Here is a 20,561-nt window from a genome sequence, read left to right as displayed (position 1 = left end):
ATATATATGGCTTCTCTAATTCATGTAATTTAGTAATTCCAAAAATATGATTCACACAAAAGCACTCTTTCAAATTATCCATCTCCCGGATCTTCTCTACTGACAACCTTAACTGAAGTCCAAAAATGGCCTTACATGAGTGCATGTGAATTCTACTAAATTAATTCATACTAGATTAACTCCATGGGTAATGAAGGTACTTCCAAAAATCCCAAAAAGATAAAGTTAGGACTGCAAACCTTTAAAAATCTCCTTGCAATCCTTCAATTACTTTCTCCCCATCTATTCTATCCATTCTATTCTATTCTATCCATTCTAACACGGAAAACCATCTATTCTATCCATTCTAACATGGACATTTTTCCATAGGCCACATCTCAGAAATTAGGTTGAGTTTTAGAATCAACTGAGTCTTTCAATAGACACCAAGCACCAATGTCATCTTACATCTGATGAAGTAGTTATACATTTAGAAGTTAAGGAAAGGACACGTGCTTTTTAACTCATTTTTCGTGCATAACTGAAGATTTCTCCAAGTCTAGAACAAGAGACACACTTTTTTTCCAAGGTATGTATTTCAAGGAAAAAAAAATCACCATACCAAAATAATCATATTCTGTTAACAAAACTGAATATATTTTACTTTGGAAGTCTTTTTAGAGAAGAAAAAACAGCCCCACAGAGGGGCCAGGACCCTAAATAGTTTCCTAATTCTCCATCTGTTTTGATATCACATGCCCTGGGGGTAGGGGGAATACACAGCCTGACAAACAAAAAGTTCCTGAAAAAAGAATACTAATGATGGTTATGCCTAACAGCAGGCTTTACTATAAAGCCGCCGATAGGACAATTTGAATCCTTTGGCCCCTGAGAGCTGATCTGCTGTTTCCTTATTTTGAAAACAATCACCACAGAGAAATTAATTTCTCTATTATTATACCCAAAAGTGAACTGTCCAGTCTCCTTCCAGGTATCCCCTATCCTGTGAGGTTTCAAGGGTACAATGCTGCTAAGTGGACTGAGATGGGTGTACGTGAAGAAGTGAAGGACACTCGGCATGAGGAGGCTGCCCTCTGAAGACTGTGATGTACTTTGTGAATCACGCTAAAAATTAGTATGTGCTGTACCATGCAGTGCGTGCCACATTTTGATTATTTCCGATAGACACAGTGCCTTCCACATCTCAATTCTTAATCTTATCGTATCATACAACATTCTAGAATGTGATGTGACATTAACGGAACCATTTCAATATGCTACAGTTGTCATCAGAACATTTACCCAACAAAGTATCTGACCACATCCCTGGAAGTCCGATTCCTACCCAGAACAGTTCCTTTTCCTATTCAGGAACACTGGTCGTGGACACACACGTGCACTGCCCTCCAGGGCAGAGAGGTCAGGACAAGGCCCAAGCTGTCAGGCCAGAAGAGTGGTGGAAGGCCTGGAAGCTCCTGAGCACTCGGGTCACGCAGCCAGTGGAGTTGTTGAGGGAAGGAAAACCAGCTCAAATAAAACAATTACATCCTAACACATCACTTCTCAAAGTCTGCGCACCGTAGCACACACGGTACCGTGGCCTGGGGTGCCCGGATGGGGTCGCGGAGTCTGCGATGTTCAGAGGCCCCCAGGAGATTCTCATGCCCAGGACGGTCTGAGAGCTACTGCTTAAGTGGCTTCCTCGGCTGATTTCTCCGATCAACTCTCAGTGAGTCAATTCAACAATCACGGAGCACCTAGCTATGTGCAAAGCGCTTATTATCGGGGAGGGGGGTGGGGTACAGAGGTAAGGCAAGGTCTCTGCCTCAAGGAGTTACATCTACTAGGGAGACAAACATTTAAGACGGGAGATGACCATGCAGAGGGTGGGTAAGATGAGGCCTCACAGCTTTACAAAAAGAATGCTTCCTGACACAGGGAAAAGAGATCTACCTCGATCAGGAGCTAGAGAGAGGTCAGTGGAGTCGACAGGATAACTGGATGGGGTGGGTGGTGAGTGGTAGGGGCTATTTCCCTCTTTGGGAACTGACTTAAAAAGGCAGGAGTATAAAAGGCACGCTGTGCAGGGGCCCCCGCCAAGAGCGTGAGTCGCTGGCTATGGTGGGCAATAGAACAAATCCCTCTAAAGTGTTCATCCAAAACCATCCTGAGGGCTTCCCTGGTGGCGCACTGGTTGAGAGTCCACCTGCCGATGCAGGGGACGTGGGTTCGTGCCCCGGTCCGGGAAGATCCCACGTGCCGCGGAGCAGCTGGGCCCGTGAGCCATGGCCGCTGAGCCTGCGCGTCCGGAGCCTGTGCTCCGCAAAGGGAGAGGCCACAACAGTGAGAGGCCCACGTACCGCAAAACAAACAAAAAAAACATCCTGAGAGTCTACAGCACGGCAGATACTACACTGTGCAGCTGCTAAACGCAGAAACGGATGAACTGTGGTCTCTGCCACCCACAGCTGAACTCAGCCTAAAGAGGGAGGCAGAGTGAGCTAGCACTGCAGGAGAAACAAAAGTAACGGAAACAGAGCAGAAAAGGCCTTGGAGAAAAGGGGCCTTTAAGCTGGCCTGTCACTAACAGTGTGAGCAGCCGTGATTTTGGAGGGTTAAAAGATGGACTTGAGAAGAAAGAGGAGAGAATGGAGAAAAAGAAACAAGAAGGGGCTTCCCTGGTGGCGCAGTGGTTAAGAATCCACCTGCCAATGCAGGGGACACGGGTTCAAGCCCTGCTCCGGGAAGATCCTACATGCCATGGAGCAACTAAGCCCGTGTGCCACAACTACTGAGCCTGCGCTCTAGAGCTCGTGAGCCACAACTACTGAGCCCACACGCCACAACTACTGGAGCCCGTGCACCTAGAGCCCACAACAAGAGAAGCCACCGTAACGAGAAGCCCGCCCACAGCAATGAAGGGTAGCCCCGCTCGCTGCAACTAGAGAAAGCCCACGCACAGCAACAAAGACCCAACGCAGCCAAAAATAATTTAAAAAAAAGTCAAGAAGCGTAACTGAGCAAGGATGCCAGCCTAGAAGGAAGGATGTGGCGAGAGAGAGAGAGAGAGAGAGAGAGAGAGAGAGAGAGAGAGAGATAGAAGAAGGAAATGGATTAGAGGCGAATGACATTGGAGCACTGGGGGGGGGTCAGATGAGGGGAGGAGGGGGAGGTGCAGCCTCCATCTCCAGCCTAAGCGACTGGGAGGATGGTGAGGCCACTACCTGGACCAGGACGGAAGGACTATTATGACAGGGAAAATAATGAGACATCTGTTAAGCACTGAGTAAACACCTGTGGCACACCTCCTATGCGCCAAGTACACGAAGATAGGGAGAACCTCAACCCACAGATAACAAAGCCAGTCTGGAGGCTGGGCGGCCCTGCAAGGGCATGTGGGTCCCTGGAGCATCGCTTAGTTTACTGTCGTCCTAAGCAATCATTGGAACTGTCCTCTCCCTATGCTCCTTACAAAGTTGCTAATAATTTTAGATATAATCACTTTCTCGTTTTACTATAGACAGAAAGTTTACATAGTCTTTTCAGGGTTTATATTTAAATCTAAACTATAATAAAACCCTTTCATAGGTCAGACAAGGCTAAAGAAACAGGGAACCAAATCCCTGCTCTCAAAGAAAAGGTTAGGCTTTTAGCTTCTCCAAGGCCAGCGAGAACCTTTAACACAATGCAAACTGAAAAATGGTCTCACGGGTTTGACGTGTGCAAGGCCCCTGCTGTTAGTAACACTGGGCACTTAAATAATACGAAAGGGCTGCATCTCAACAACGGCCATCTCCACTGATCAGCTCAGTGTCTGGGACAGAGGCAATCAATCAATCAATAACAACAGGCCAAGAGGTGAAGAGCTCACCTGAATTCCCAAGAGCCTTGGTGACATAAACACAGACTGCAGGACAACAGACCTGAGCTGCCACTGAACCAGGCAGAAAGCACGGGCTCAGAGAATCGCCAGCTCTGGACCCAGCAGCCAGCGCATCCAGAGAGAAAGCGCACTTCAGAACCTTTGCAAAGAGCTTTGGCTATGAAGGAATATGCATCTGTGTCACTGAGGACTGTTAGGAGAAAACAGAAATGAGCAACTGTTTCCTTAACTCACCTTTGCACGTCCGGCACTCTGAAGCACAGAAAGTGGGGCGGTGATTAAATCTGCTACGGCTCACAGCAAAAGCAGCAAGCGGTAAGGGAACGCTTATCCAAAAGGTATGGGCCAACAGAACACCGCTTCCAGGGGGCCTGCCCACCCCGCACGCACGTCAGGGAATGAAGGAGAGCTCAGGCTTACCATCGGGTAGCTCACCAGCGGCCTGTGCGCCACACAGAACTGCTCCGCCGTACGGAGGAAGCTGCACAGGGAACCGGAAAACAAACTTTAATTCAACCAATCGTTAAAACAATAGCAAAACATGCTATTTCATTAAAGCAACCTTCATTAAAACACTTTATCCATGCAACTTCTCGTGACATTTTAACAAAATAACACAGACTGAGAGACAGTAAGATTAAACATCTTCATTTTAAAACACCATTGGAATGCTTTCAAACATTTATTGTTAATAAACAGATTCTAAAATGAGGCAAAAAATAAAAATGGGCTCCAATGGACATGTCAATCCACTACAATAAAAGGCTCAGGACACACCCTTCATTTCACAGGAGTTGCAGACTGCCCACCAATGCAACAGTGCTTGTCTTTCTCCATCCACTAGTAAAGAGTCTTCGTGACCACCTGCGCTTGACGTTCACCATCACTACATGTCCACTCAGCCAGAGGCAGGAACCAGGCCCAGGGGCAGAGAGTGGACAAAGCCCCTGAGAAGGAAAAGCCTGGGAATCGTGGCTCCCTTTTTAACAGGAGCTTAGATAAGGGAATTAAGGGCTAGTGATCACATTCCTTGTTTGGAAGAGAGAAAGCAAAACAGCAGGTGTCTGAGCTCTTTGTAAATGCAGGAAGGTCTCATGAGTATACCAAAATGTTCCTTCCTAGCTATTCCATAATACCTAGAGGAGTTACAAATGTTTCAAATGGATATGTTTGAGATGAGAAAGTTCAGGATGGGAAGAGGTAAGGCAAGTGGACAGATAACTGCTACCTGAAAGCAGAACAAAAGAACAAAACAATTATCGATACATCCTAACACAGAACTTCTCGAAGTCTGCACACTGCAGCACACACAGTACGATGGCCTCGGGTGCCTGGATGGGGTGCCGCAGTCTGCGATGTTCAGAGCACCCGTGAGATTCTCATGCCCACGACTGTCTGGGAACTACTGAAGTGGCTTCCTCAGCTGCTTTCTGCAGTCAAACTTACTAAGTCAATTCAACAATCACAGGATAAAAGTTCTCGCCTGAGAGAATTAATGACAAATAAGAAGCTGAGAAAACAAAGGCAGATTTGAAAGGAACTGACCGCTTTCTAGACTTGAGAGCAGCACAAGTTTCCACCACACGGGGGCACCCCAGCATTCATCACGGCAAAGCCCAGGTGGGCTGCACTTGGCCTGGCACCTGCAGCGCAAGACCATTCCACATAACATCCAAACGCTCACACCCGGTGCCCCAGCATTTACCGCTGGCATGGACACACGGAGCAGAAAGGTGCGTCTGGGGAAGCCACAAATCAGGGTAGTGTCACTCGGCAGTCACGCAGGACGTTTAGCAAACGCCCATACACAGAACTGCCTTTTTGCTTCCATCAGTGATACCAGGGTGCCCCCTGGTGATGAAAATTACACAGTTGTAAGGTGCTCAAAGTATTTTACTTTGTTTTTTAAAATCACACTGCACTTCCACAAACTCTAGGGAGTGGTAGAGACAGGATCTGAAACCTGGCACACTCCAGGGCAATACTACCATTTTCTGTTAGTGTTATTTAAAACATTTATTTTGATTTACTAATCTGGTAAGTGCATAACTGTGGGAATTACTGAATGCTGGAGTGAGTTCAGGCACAGAAAAAATGTGTTTTATTTTTATTCCATAGCCTCATACATGGCGCCTTTAATTCAATGAACCTCTGTACCTTGTAAGATGCCCCTTAGTCTGTGGTAAGTGGTATAATAAATACACAGCAGAATAAAAGTGTAAGACGTGTGCAATGTTCTCATAGTTGCTTACAAGAACAGAGAATTTTAAAAGCACAGCAGAAATATAAAATCTCACACACAAATGCAAACTGAGCAGTGTAAAAAACAGAAATCTAGTTATATTAGACACAAAATCAAATCGACTCAGTATGAAAATAGTGCTATCACACTGTGAGGTCAATACTTGGGCCCTTCAGTAAGAAGGGACTATTTTAACATCGTTTTGGTGCTGCCACTGTTTATTGTGCTCTCTCTAAAAGACCCTCATGAACCCTGAATCTCCCCTCTGAAATCCCAGTAAGACACCAAACCACTGAGAGTAACTGTCTTAGCTCTGCATCACTACACACCCACACATGCAGGCACACACCTCTGCAGCTTGGACTGTGCTATCCTGGGCTTGTTTATTCCACGGCTGGCTGAGGTGCAAGAGTTGCCCGAAGTTGAGTTTCTGGAAAGTTTCGAGAACAATAAGCATTCTCTCCCTATTTTCGAACACCAGTATAATAGGATCACGACTGGAGCTCAAAATACGCCTATTCAGTCAGTACGCTGTACATTGTTCCCAGCTGGAGAAATTCACTTTAAATTGCCCTGGCGTATCGACTGGAAGGCAGCTTTCGAAAGGCCCCAGAGCTCTCAGTTGAGAGGTGATGCTCTTGTGGAAAGTCAGGCCATTCGTACATTTTTACACCCTGTATTTCTCAAATTTGGTTTCTCAGCCCTTGGTCCCAAGCAGAGAACAAATACTTTAAAGTCCCTACTAGCCAAAAAACTACACGACAGGGTTCTAATTTATGCCATGGCCACATGGAAGGAACTGTGAAGGTATGAGGTGCAATTGTTTTATCTTTGAGATAAACGGTCAAACAAATGATTATGCAGTGGAACGAGATAACCATTCCTCACCCACCAATGCAACCACACACCACCCCCATTAAGCAGTCCACGTCCCATGTGATGATACTACTATTATAACCCAGCCCCCTGTGTTATAATAATTACACAGTGAGAAAGATAACTCAGCCTAATCATGTTAATTAGCCTGTGTTTCTCTTTTGCAGGTTACTGGACCATATGTGATTCTGATAGTCAACACCTGTCATACCTCCCCCCAAACACTGATGACACACAACTATATAGTTTCCGCAAATAAAAAGTCTGGGGACTTCCCTGGTGGCACAGTGAATAGGACTCCATGCTCCCAATGCAGGGGGCCTGGGTTCGATCCCTGGTCAGGGAACTAGATCCCACATACCACGACTAAGAGTTCGCATGACACCACTAAAGATCCCGCATGCCACAACTGAACATCCCACGTGTTGCAACCAAGACTCAGCACAACCAAATAAATAAATAAATATTTTTTAAAAGTTTGATGTAACTTTACTATCAAAATCCTTCGTATCTACTAACATTTGGTATACACGAAATACTACACAATACATTAACGGCTTCCCAACATTTCTGTGAGGTAAATAAGCATCCTCCGCTTTCCAAATTTACAGTTTTGAAAAAAGGCACAATGAGATGGAGGAAACTTGCCCAAGACCATCAAGCCTGTTTAAGTAGCGAAGGGAGAAAGGAACCCAGCTCTTTAGACTTGATACATGGTACATTCTCCATTTTCATACCACAGGAAAGCCCAAGTTTTTATTCTGACACTTACTTGCAAACAGGCAGTCACAAACTCTCTCACACACACACACTCACTTGAGACAAGCTATAAAGTACAGAATTGGGCTTTTATGGTTTTTTTAAACTCTTAATCACAAAGAGCACAGTTACAGTTAGCCTGTGGTGTTCCCAGCAAGTACCACCATACTTTAGCGTGAGTCAAGACAGAAATTGTTTAAAACTTGAATCATTAATATAGTACACAGAGTATAACCTCAATTAACACTAGCACTTGGGGAATATAGGATTTGATTATGTTTGTCCTAATTAACTGTTTTTTAAATCATTAAGGACTAAACTTCAATCCTTACTCCACAGAATTCTAAAATGCATAGATACATTTTATTGCCTGAGGAAATACAATATATCATCTAGCTTTCACTATTTCCCAGCTCATATCCTTAGATTTCTTAAAATCATAACTGCTAACATCAACAAACACAAAAGACAGAGATGGCATTGAGCTGAACTTGTTCATTTTCTAAAATAAAACCTGATATAAGCTTTATCTTCTCTGATATCTTTCTTTTTCCTAAACTGAAGAAAACAAGTAATAAATCTTTCTTATATCTGCATAGCCTACATAATGCTTTCAATAGATTCTCATTTAATCCTACTTCCACAATCCTAAAAAATTTTAGAATCCAAGAAGCCAGGGTCAAGAGCCAAGGATTTGCCAAGGTCACATGTAAGTGGCCCACCCAGACACTAACCCTGTTTCAAGCACTTAACTTCTCCTGCCCCATTTTAACAAACAAAAGAACTCCATACATGAATATCTAATATGCATGCAAATATCCAAAATTAAGGAGTCTAAAAGGCTAGTTAGATTTCATTAAAAGTTAACTAAGATTTTACTTAATATATACACTTACTTCTCCCTTTTCTCCTTTTCAATGCAATTTCAACAGTCTTCATATTTAAAACATCAATCTGAAAAAATGTTCCAGATAAGTTTTTATTAAACTAAAATAGTAACCATCAATCACATGAAGAGTGGACATAAAAGAGGACCTGGACGGAGATACAGCACAATCCTGTTCAGGAAACTATCACAGAGATGTTAACTCTCCTACAAATTAATGCATAATTTTAACACAATTCCAATTGAAATTTCAATAGGATTTTCCATGGAACCTCAAGGGCTGATCATAAATTCCTAGGGAAGAGTTATGGATGAATAAGAGACAAAATACCTGTAAGTATAAAAGGGTGCCTGTCCTATCGTAAGACTGATTATAAAGCTGCTGCAATTAAAACAGGGGAACCAGAACCCACTGAGCCCATGTGGAGATGTGCGGCCTGACTGTGGCACCCCAGCAAAGGGTGAATGGTGTTGGGACAACTTGCTATTGCCATTGGGTGGGGGGAGGTTAACATCCACACACACACACACACACACACACACACACACACACACACACACACACACACACACACACACACACACACACACACACACACACACACACACACACACACACACACACACACACACACACACACACACGATCAACACCACAATCTCAGTTTCATTATATACTAAACTGAAAACAAAAACTTTAAAACTTTTTAAATGTCTTTATTACCTCAAGGAAAGGAAGAATTTCTTAAAGATATTTTTTAAAAAACCAAAAATCCACAAACCATGAGGAAAAAAAATCAATACATTTAACATTAAAACTTAAAAATGTACTCCCAAAGATTATTAATCCTATAAATCAATTTTAAAAAAAGACAAGCCGGGGCTTCCCTGGTGGCGCAGTGGTTGAGAGTCCGCCTGCCGATGCAGGGGACACGGGTTCGTGCCCCGGTCCGGGAAGATCCCACATGCCGCGGAGCGGCTGGGCCCGTGAGCCACGGCCGCTGAGCCTGCGCGTCCGGAGGCTGTGCTCCGCAACGGGAGAGGCCGCAGCGGTGAGAGGCCCGCGTACGGCAAAAAAAAAAAAAAAAAAAGACAAGCCATTTGATAAAAATATGAACAAGGGATAGAGACCAGGTAATTAACAGAAGAGTAGAAATATACACTGCCAACAGACATATGAGTAATGTAATGGTGCTCAATTGTTTGTAATCTCGAAATGCAAATTAAAATAATGAAAATCCATTTATTACCCATCAGATTAACAAAAATTTTAACTATGTCTATGCTGACAATTAGCAAGAATTTTTTTAGGGACTTCCCTGGTGGCACAGTGGTTAAGAATCCACCTTACAATGCAGGGGACACGGGTTCAATCCCGGGTCCGGGAAGATCCCAGACGCCGTGGAACAACTAAGCCCATGCACCACAACTACTGAGCCTGCGCTCTAGAGCCCACAAGCCACAACTACTGAGCCCGCATGCCACAACTACTGAAGCCTGCGCACCTAGAGCCCGCCAGCCACAACTACTGAAGCCCGCGTGCCTGGAGCCCACGCTCCGCAACAACAGAAGCCACTTCAATGAGAAGTCCGTGCACAGCAACGAAGAGCCAAAGCAGCTCCAAAGAAAAAAGAAGAATTGTTTTAAAAAATGAGATCTAAAAACCCTCATGCACTGCTGATGGAAAGGGAGACTGTTAAAACCACTTAGAAGGCAGATGCACAGTCTGTAATAAAACTAAAGATTCTTATTCCTTACAGAGCCTCGCAACTCCATTCCTAGGAATATTTCCTGGAGAAACCCACAGAGGAGCATGAGGAGACATGACAAAATATGTTTACTGCCACATTTTTGTAACAGTGGAAGAACTGAAGACTTAAATACTCCTCAACGGGGGAGAAGGTATGTTCAATATTTAACAATTAACGGTGAATTCCCTAGCGGTCCAGTGGTTAGGACTCGGTGCTTTCACTGCCGTGGGCCCAGGGTAATTCTCTGGTTGGGAAGTAAGATCCCACAAACCACGCAGGGCGCGGCCAAAAAAACCAAACAATTTAACAATTAAAATCAAAGACCGAGAACTAAATGTATAGATAAATCTAAAGAATATTTAACTTAAAATAAACAAACTACAAAACGATGGATACAGTATGAAACCACTTATGTGACATTTTTAACCACAAAAACAATACGCTGTACTATCTATCAATACATATGTATGTAGTACAAGGTGAAAACCATAGTCAGGAAACAATGTTGAGCAATTTCAGCAGAGTCAGCATTTCTGGAGAAGGAGGATGAGAGGATACAATGGGGGCTTCCACTGTAATGCTTTGCTATTTATAAATATAGCAAAATGTTAACAGTAGTCAAATCTGATTGGTGGGTTCAGTCATTTCTCATGTTAGTCTCTACACTCTTCTGTACACTGGAACTCCTAATCAAAAGGCATATATTAAAAAACAAGAACTAAAACAACCATCAATTAAACCTATGCACGCACTCAATAAAAGAAAGTTGCGTCTTACCTCAACTGAAGAGCGAGGAGTCACAAAGAACTGATTGAATTCATCAGGGCTAAAATCTCCAAAAATATACTGAAAAAAAGAGAATTACTGATCACATAAAATACACAAATCATACAGTTTCAGAAAAAAAGTGTTATATCTCAATCCTATAATTGGGCCAGAACCCCCAACACCCTTTCTCCATTAAACAAATCAAGGATCTGCAAACAGATTTCTAGATGGAGTGTTTTCCAATTACAAATAATAAAATACTTAGGTTTTCCATAAATTGTCAAAGAACAGCCTAAGGTTAATAGAGCTTACTTTTGTTACCAAGGCTGTTGCCCCAGAATCATACCCCTGCCCCGCCCTCAAATAGAAACCTTATTCTTATCTAAGTTTCGGGAGGAAGCTGCAAAGAGGAAAAAACAACTGGTTAGAACCAACAAGGCCCAAGATGGCGGAAGATGTGACTTCCAGCGGAAGTTGAGTCTCATTACATTCTCATTGTAATACATTAGCATATGCTAAATGACCCACCCACCGGCACCAGTTGAGGACTGCCATGACAACTGAGAAAGCCCATACAAGGGCTGAAAAGGAGAACTGCAACAGTCCCAGGTCCAAACCACACCCCTGTTCTCCAATAAGTCATGAATATTCCTCCCACTCTTTCCAAATCCCTCTCTTTTACCTTGACCCTCCTATATATTTGGTATCTCTGCCCAAATTGGGTTGAGAAGTTGATTTGGAACTAGGTTCCCGCTTCTCCATTCTTTGGCCACTGAATAAAGCTTGTGCTGTTCCAGTCTCAGCATCGGTTTTGTTATTGGTTGCACAAATCCGATCAGAAAAAGAACCTCCCTGGCGGAGACAGGTGGCCTCAGCTGGGGCTTAGGACCACAGCTCGGCAACACTTTGAAACAGGTCAACTCTGTACACCAAACTTGTAAGTAGACTCCTGCTTGCAGGAGAAATTTTTTGGTTCACAAACATTTCTACTTGTTCCATTTACCTTTCGGCTGACTCATGTCACTACCTCCATTTCAGCTTTCCCTACCATACATACTAAAGAAAAGCAAAAAACATGGTTCCAACGGGAAGACAGGGAAACCCAAAAAAGGGAAATGTTAGTGATTCTGATGGATGAACTTTAAAAATATATGTGTAATTTTTTTACCTTAAAAGTACACTGGAACGTGATACACAGATAAACATATTGTTCGACAGACACAAACCTCGCTGTGAACTCTCACTTCATAGAATTCTGAACGTTACTTTCTGAAAAACTGGTTAACCCACACGGAAGTTTGACGAGCGCCAAGCAGTTCATATTCTCCCTGAAGCTTCAAGAAACAAGTCATTGATAAGAATCAGTAGGACCTGATTTCTACAACAGAGAATCACTCACTTAATCAATACTTATTTAGAGCCTATTAAGTGTCATGCACAACAATCGGTATTAGATATAAAAATGGCAAAAGCAGAGTTGTGGTTCCTCTACTCTAACAGAACTGCAGTCTAATAACCTGTGGGGAAATTTACAGTATCTAAACATATATAAAGAGATAATAACCATTATTATTGTAACTGAGTAAATGGAAACTAAGTCTCAAAATCTGTTGGTAAGAATGCACCAGTAGGGACTTCCCTGGTGGTGCAGTGGTTAAGAATCTGCCTGCCAATGCAGGGGACAGGGGTTCAATCCCTGGTCCGGGAAGATGCCACATGCCTCAGACCAACTAAGCCCGTGCGCCACAACTACTGAAGCCTGTGCACCTAGAGCCTGTGCTCCGCAAGATGAGAAGCCTGTGCACTGCAACAAAGAGTAGCCCCTGCTTGCCGCAACTGGAGAAAGCCCACGCACAGCAATGAAGACCCAACGCAGCCAAATAAATAAATTAAATATATAAATAAATTTATTTAAAAAAAAAGGAATGAATGTACCAGTATTTCTGGGGAAAACATTTTTTTGGAGGGCTCTTTCACAGTAGCTACCAAAACCGTGAATATATATTAAAAACAAAAACATCTTGACATAATATTTACGTATACTTGCAAAAGTCCACAAAGAAATTGTGCACTGACAGTAATGGTGAAAATGCAGAGTCCCAAAAACAACTTAGAAACAGTCTTCTTCTGAAATAATGTCATTGTGGCCTTAATTAGACATCACCAAAACTGGGGAAAAGCTTATTTTAATTTCACTCCAGCATAACACAAAGTAATGGAAGGGAAAGTTATCTTTAAATAAGAAGAAAGAAAGGTGGGGTAGGGGAAGAAATGACACTGCTGCCTGGCATTCCTTTATAGTCCCACTGCAGAGAGATCTTTAAGTCTAGATATAAACCTTTAAATTTACTCAGAAGAAAATAAAAAGATGAGCGATACAATGGGAAAAAATATTCCAGACAATACCAACTGCTGGCAAGGATGTGAAGCAACTAAGGATGCGGAATGATACAGCCACTCAGGAAAAGAGTCTGACACTTTCTTATAAAGTTACTTACCATACAACCCAGGAAGCCCACTCTTAAGTACTTACCAAAGAAAAATGAACACCTATGTCCACAAAAAACAAAACAAAAAAACCCTGTATGCTGAAGTTTACAGCAGCTCTATTCATAACTACCAAAAACTGAAAAGAACCCAAATGTCTATCAAGAGGGGGATGTGATACAGCTACATGATGAACTACTGCTCAATGACTCTCAAAAGCATCACCTAAGTGAAGAATTAGACTTCAAAGGCCACAAGCTACATGACTGAATTTATATAACATTCTAGGGCTAAGCTCTAAGGACAGAAAACAGACCTGTGGTTGCCAAGGCCTGGAGAAGAAATGATTACAAAAAGGCACACGGGAACTTTTACGGGGAATGGAAATATTCACAGGGCAAGCCTGTTAGAGAAATAGTAAACTCCCTACCTGCCAAGGCAACACACCCACGAAAATACTAATGGTTTCAGCCCTTGAATGTGAATGGACAACAAAAAATCACAAGACACGTGAGGGAGCAATCAACAGCAAGAAAGAGAGTTACTATTAAAATCAGGGTGAAATGAATCTGCGTAAACAAAACATAGGAAACAGAAAAGAACTTAAAGTTCTAATCTGTATCCTGAAAGAAATTCTAGCAGGTAAAATAAGCAGATTGCCATGAAAAAAAGGACATATTAGGGACTTCCCCTGGTGGTCCAGTAGTTAAGATTCTACGCTCCCAATGAAGGGGGCCCAGGGTCGATCACTGGTCAGGGAACTAGATCCCACATTCCGCAACGAAGATCCTGCATGCTGAAACTAAGACCGGGAACAGAAAAATATTTTTTTTTTTTTGCGGTACGAAGGGCCTCCCACTGCTGTGGCCTCTCCCATTGCGGAGCACAGGCTCCAGACGCGCAGGCTCAGCGGCCATGGCTGACGGGCCCAGCCGCTCCCCGGCATGTGGGATCTTCCCGGACCGGGGCACGAAACCACGTCCCCCGCACCGGCAGGCGGACTCAACCACTGCGCCACCAGGGAAGCCCTAAAAGAGTTTTTTTTTATTTAAAAACAGGGACCGGGGACTTCTTCAGTGGCGCAGTGGTTAAGAATCCACCTGCCAATACAGGGGACACAGGTTCCAGTCCTGGTCCGGGAAGATCCCACATTCTGTGGAACAACTAAGCCTGCACGGCACAACTACTGAGCCTGCAGTCTAGAGCCCACAAGCCACAACTACAGAGCCTGCACGCCACAACTACTGAAGCCCGTGCGCCTAGAGCCCGTGTTCTGCAACAAGAGAAGCCACCGGAGTGAGAAGCCCGCACACCACAACGAAGAGTAGCCCCCACTCGCCTCAACCAGAGAAAGCCCGCGTGCAGCAACCAAGACCCAACGCTGCCAAAAATATAAATAAATAAATTTATTTTTAAAAAGAAGGGGGGCGCTTTCCTGTTGGCGCAGTGGTTGAGAGTCCGCCTCCCAATGCAGGGGACACGGGTTCGTGCCACGGTCCACGAGGATCCCACGTGCCGCGGAGCGGCTGGGCCCATGAGCCATGGCCGCTGAGCCTGCGCGTCCGGAGCCTGTGCTCCGCAACGGGAGAGGCCACAACAGTGAGGGGCCCGCATACCGCAAAAGATAAAAAGAAGGGGGGGTTTCCCTGGTGGCGCAGTGGTTGAGAGTCCGCCTGCCGATGCAGGGAACACGGGTTCGGGCCCCGGTCCGGGAAGATCCCACACGCCACGGAGCCTGCGCGTCTGGAGCCTGTGCTCCGCAACGGGAGAGGCCACGACAGTGCGAGGCCCGCGTAACGCTAAAAAAAAAGGGGGGGGGGACCAATTACGGAACCAGAAAGTATTCACAGAAATCAGAAGATTATTAAATTTACAAGCTCAACAGAAGATCTTAAAGTAGAATCAACAAAATAAATACAAAGCAAGAGAGCAATGCCTTGAAAGTTCCAAGAAAAAAATATTTCCTTTTTGTTTTCATAGAATTCTATTCTATAGTTTATTACTCAAGTGCAAAAGGCAAAATAATTCTCTGACACTCATACACCCTTGGGATGGGTGGGGTGGGCTGCTTAAGAATTCCAGAAAATGAATTCAAGAGATACATGAGCAGTGACAAAGAGGATCCAAAAGATGACTGACACTGCAGCTGTGGAGCCCAATGCAAACATGAACACTCATGTTCTTTTTCTTTTCTTTTTTTTTTTTGCGGTACACGGGCCTCTCACTGTCGTGGCCTCTCCCGTTGCAGAGCACAGGCCCCGGACGCGCAGGCTCAGCGGCCATGGCTCACGGGCCCAGCCGCTCTGCGGCACGTGGGATCTTCCCGGACCGGGGCACGAACCCGTGTCCCCTGCATCGGCAGGCGGACTCTCAACCACTGCACCACCAGGGAAGCCCCTATTCTTTTTTTTTTAAATTTATTTATTTTTTATACAGCAGGTTCTTATTAGTTATCAATTTTATACATATTAGTGTATATGTTAATCCCAATCTCCCAATTCACCCCACCCCGCTTTCCCCCCTTGGTGTCCATACGTTTGTTGTCTACATCTGTGTCTCTATTTCTGCCTTGCAAACCGGTTCATCTGTACCGTTTTTCTAGATTCCACATATATGCGTTAATATACAATATTTGTTTTTCTCTTTCTGACTTGGTTCACTCTGTATGACAGTCTCTAGGTCCATCCACTTCTCTACAAATGACCCAATTTCATTCCTTTCAATGGCTGAATAATATTCCATTGTATATATGAACCACATCTTCTCTATCCATTCGTCTGTCGATGGGCATTTAGGTTGCCTGCATGACCTGGCTACTGTAAATAGTGCTGCAATGAACATTGGGGTGCATGTGTCTTTTTGAATTATGGTTTTCTCAGGGTATATGCCCAGTAGTGGGATTGCTGGGTCTAAGTTATTCTCTTTAGGCTGTTGTGTTTTTTTTTTTTATTTTAATATATTTTTATTTTTGGCTGCCTTGGGTCTTTGTTGCTGTGCACAGGCTATTCTTCGTTGAGGTTCCCAGGCTTCTCATTGTGGTGGCTTCTCTTGTTGCAGAGAACGGGCTCTAGGCGCACGGCCTTCAGTAGTTGTGGCATATGGGCTCAGTAGTTGTGGCTCACGGGCTCTAGAGCGCAGGTTCAGTAGTTGTGGCACACGGGCTTAGTTGCTCCACGGCATGTGGGATCTTCCTGGGACCAGGGCTTGAACCCGTGTCCCCTGCACTGGCAGGCGGATTCTTAACCACTGCGCCACCAGTGAAGTCCCTACGCTGGTTTTCTCTTGGAAAAATAAAAATAAATGAAATACTCATTTAAATCACATTTCTAAGTAAATTTCTTTATTTGAGTTCCTATATAAAGTCTTTTAAAAAAGAGAAATTGGCTAATCCAATAAGAGAATTAAAATTCCAAAAGATTTAATAAAATCTTGTCAGTGGAGGGGGAGGGGCGACAGAACCGTGACACCCCCCACACACACACCTTGCAAGCCTTCTTGTCAAGTCCCTGTGCCAGTCTGCTGGGAGCAACCTCATGGTCAACAGTCAGCATGCTTAGAAAGGCTCCAGGGAAAGCCTTTTTCTATTATTTTCAATTTTACTATTTTTACTTAATTCTTTATTTGTTAAGTATTATTTGAAAAACTTTGCTATAGATTTTAAATGTGCCTTCTCATTACAACTTCATGTTAACAACTTCACGGATATGCACCTTTAACCTGATTACAAAATCCACATGGGGGGCGGGGCAGGGCACGGATTCCCCAGCAGTCCAGTGGTGAGGACTCCACTGCAGGGGGCACGGGTGCAACCCCTGGTCACAGGGAACTAAGATCCCGCATGCCCTGTGGTGAGGCCAAAACAAAACGAACAGCACACACACCAAACTCACTGGGTGGGTGGGGTGGGGGTGGGGCTGAGGAAGGAGCAAGTACAGAGAGCAGAAATCTCCAGACACAGGGAGGGTGGGAGGGAGGGAGACGCAGAGGGAGGAGATATGGGGACATATGTGGACCTATGTATATGTATAGCTGATTCACTTTGTTATAAAGCAGAAACTAACACACCACACTGTAAAGCAATTATACTCCAATAAAGATGTTAAAAAAAAAAGAAAGAAATTTTCATGGCAAAAAAGAAATCTCCAAGACACTGTTAAACAGAAAACATTCTTTAGGTAAAAAAAAAAAAAAAAAAGGAGGAAAACAGAAATATTGATTTGTGTTTGCATAAAGAGACAGATATTGGAGAGGGAACCAAGAAGGGAGTAAAACCCTCGACTATTCAGAGTCGGGGGGGTGGGGCGGATCCCTGTGGAGGTAGTGGAGCAGGGAGTGAGATTTCTTAGCGTATATCCTTTCAGAGTTCTTAGTTCTGAACCATATAAATATCTATTCAAAATATTAATTGTAGAAAGTCAATGTAAACAAATCATCGTACAACTATTCAAATATACGCATTTTGCAAAGTTGTGTTTGCACCTATGTTAGTTTCAAGATCTCCCTGAGGACAGAGACTAGGACTTGATGAAAACATTTAATCCAAAAAAGATACCATAAGCAATTGCCAACTATCAAACATGCAACGCTAAAGTATCATTTAACACCTGGCAAACTGCTAGCCAGAGCTGCTCTGAGCTCCAATGTAACTCCTGTAACACCAGCCCACATATATCAATAAACAACTCCAACAAAACACACATGAATCACATCCTCTTGCCCTAATCGGACCTATTTTCTACCTTTAAAATGCATGAGTTTTTTAAAATAAGTAGTTACATTTCAACAATATAAAAAACAGTCCTTTCAGTTTTGCGACTGAGATAACAGAGGGAGTTGCTAAGAAGCTGGTATTATCAGCGTCTCTGCAAGGTACTCACTGCCCAGAGTTTTGGTTAGGATTTCTATTTCCTGTACAATGAGTATTTCCCATATGCTCACGGCAGATAAACTACATGTGTCTTTTTCCTATGTATCTGTACACACATTTCTTAGACTCAAACAGGAATTCAAATGAAACATAGTAACTGCAGATAAAGAAAGGCCTGAATAGTTGGGGAGTTCATTCTCAAAGGTCAGCAAAGGTCAAGTCACTGAGGTCTCAAGTAAGGGGAGATTAAGGATAAAAGACAATTTCCTGCCATCACAGTGCTGTGAAAAGAAGGTAAATATTTCTTTCACAGGCAAAGAAAGTCATGTTTCTTTGGCAACCACTCAAACATTTGTGGGAAGTGATATAATAAAATACGCCACATAAACCTGGAGGCTATGACTTCATTTCAGTGCTTATCAAAATCATCTGCATCATTAAAAAACCATTACAGGAAGCATTACTATGAAGAAGCATTTTTTAACCACACTGTTCCAAAAAGGCAAACAGAAATACTGCTTGTACAGTAAAATTTACCTTAAACAAATAATAAAAAGAGTTAAATTACAAAGTTAAAGCTACGAAAGCAAAGAAAGGCCAAGTATTTATTCAACTGCAACCCCAGCGAGTGGACATAAATCACACTGCCCTGCATTTTAGTGACAATTATTTAACTAAAACTATATCTGAGTAAAGGTTAAAGCATCACAAGTCTCGTGACACCAAAGAGTTTATCAGAGAAATTCAGGGCAGCCAACTGCCATTAAAATGTTCAAGTCTCACCATCCCCCCAAATTTTCCTAATCTTCAATCACAAATTATTTTAGATGTTTGGCAAAATGAAGAATGTTACCGAAAAGCAGGGGGAAGACTGTGCTCTTCCAAAAACTCAATGTCACAAAAGGTTGTGGAAAAGTTCCAGATTACAGGAAGCTAAAGAGACAGGACAGGTACTTCCCTGGTGGCGCAGTGGTTAAGAATCTGCCTGCCAATGCAGGGGACACGGGTTCGAGCCCTGGTCCGGGGCGATCCCACATGCCGCAGAGCAACTAAGCCCGCATGCCACAACTACTAAGCCTGCGCTCTAGAGCCCGTGCTCCGCAACAAGAGAAGCCACCGCAATCAGAAGCCCGCGCACCGCAACAGAGTAGCCCCCGCTGGCACAACTACAGAAGAACCCACGTGCAGCAACGAAGACCCAACACAGCCAAAAGTAAAATAAATAATTTATTAAGTAAAAAAAGACAAAAGAAAGAAAAGAAACACATCAGGAAAAGGGGCACGCCCACAGCACATTTAGGGTGGAAACAAGCCACTTCACTGCAGCCCAGCCCCGGGGGCATGGCTGCTCTGGGTTGCGTTTTCGGAGCCTGGCCCCAGAGGGCCTAGGGCTGTACAGCCTGGGGAAGGGGCAGACCGAACTGGAAATAACCGTGTTCCTGCTAAAGGAAAGCAAAGACACAGTCTCAGCCCAAGGGAGGTAAGAAGAAGGAAAGACATTTGCCAGTCGCCCGCATGACCTACAGTTGGTTCTCCACGGCTCTAATGAAGCCACAGGAAACAGCACTTCCTGCTTTTTCTACAGAAAGCAGGGGACACGGAGGACGACCACCAGAACGCGGCACTAGGGGGCGCTGGAGCACAGCTTCCAAAGCTCCATCTCCAGAAACACGAGTAATTACATAGGCTGCCACCAAATCCATGTCCTCTGCCTTCAAAAGGACTCAGGAAAATAAGACGTCAGCCTCTGAGGTAAAAAAAAATTAGGATACAAAGGCACGACCAATAAACACATTGCTGCGTGTGCACTGTACACACTGTACAGGTTCCAAGGCAATCACCGGAACCACTGTGAACCCAGCCCCTGGGACAATGTCCCGAGAACAGACGCAAAGCCAAGCCTCGCAGGGTTCAATGACAGAACCAAGCACAAAAAGTACAAAGTCTTCTCTCTCTTTTCCCAACCCAAGGAAACTGAATTTGGGAGACAGGAGGAAACATTAAGGGCTAATAAACTGTTCCAAGTGATAAAAACTTTAATTTCAGCTCTAAAATAAGGGTAT

At 43.9% G+C, this 20,561-nt stretch overlaps 1 protein-coding gene across 1 annotated transcript in view; it reads right to left on the bottom strand.

Moving 5' to 3' along the window:
• Positions 1–20,561, bottom strand: part of USP10 (ubiquitin specific peptidase 10) — a 69,423-nt gene that overhangs the window by 27,095 nt on the left and 21,767 nt on the right. Inside the window, exons 2-3 of the mRNA XM_030863164.3 lie at positions 11,154–11,222; positions 4,283–4,343 (exon numbers count right to left, since the gene is read on the bottom strand). Of these exons, the coding sequence (XP_030719024.3) occupies positions 4,283–4,343; positions 11,154–11,222 (130 nt within the window). The remainder of the gene's footprint in view (positions 1–4,282; positions 4,344–11,153; positions 11,223–20,561) is intronic.

This window comes from Globicephala melas, chromosome 19 (assembly GCF_963455315.2).
Source record: "Globicephala melas chromosome 19, mGloMel1.2, whole genome shotgun sequence".
Classification (NCBI taxonomy): domain Eukaryota; kingdom Metazoa; phylum Chordata; class Mammalia; order Artiodactyla; family Delphinidae; genus Globicephala; species Globicephala melas.
This window is presented reverse-complemented; position numbering and strand designations above follow the sequence as displayed.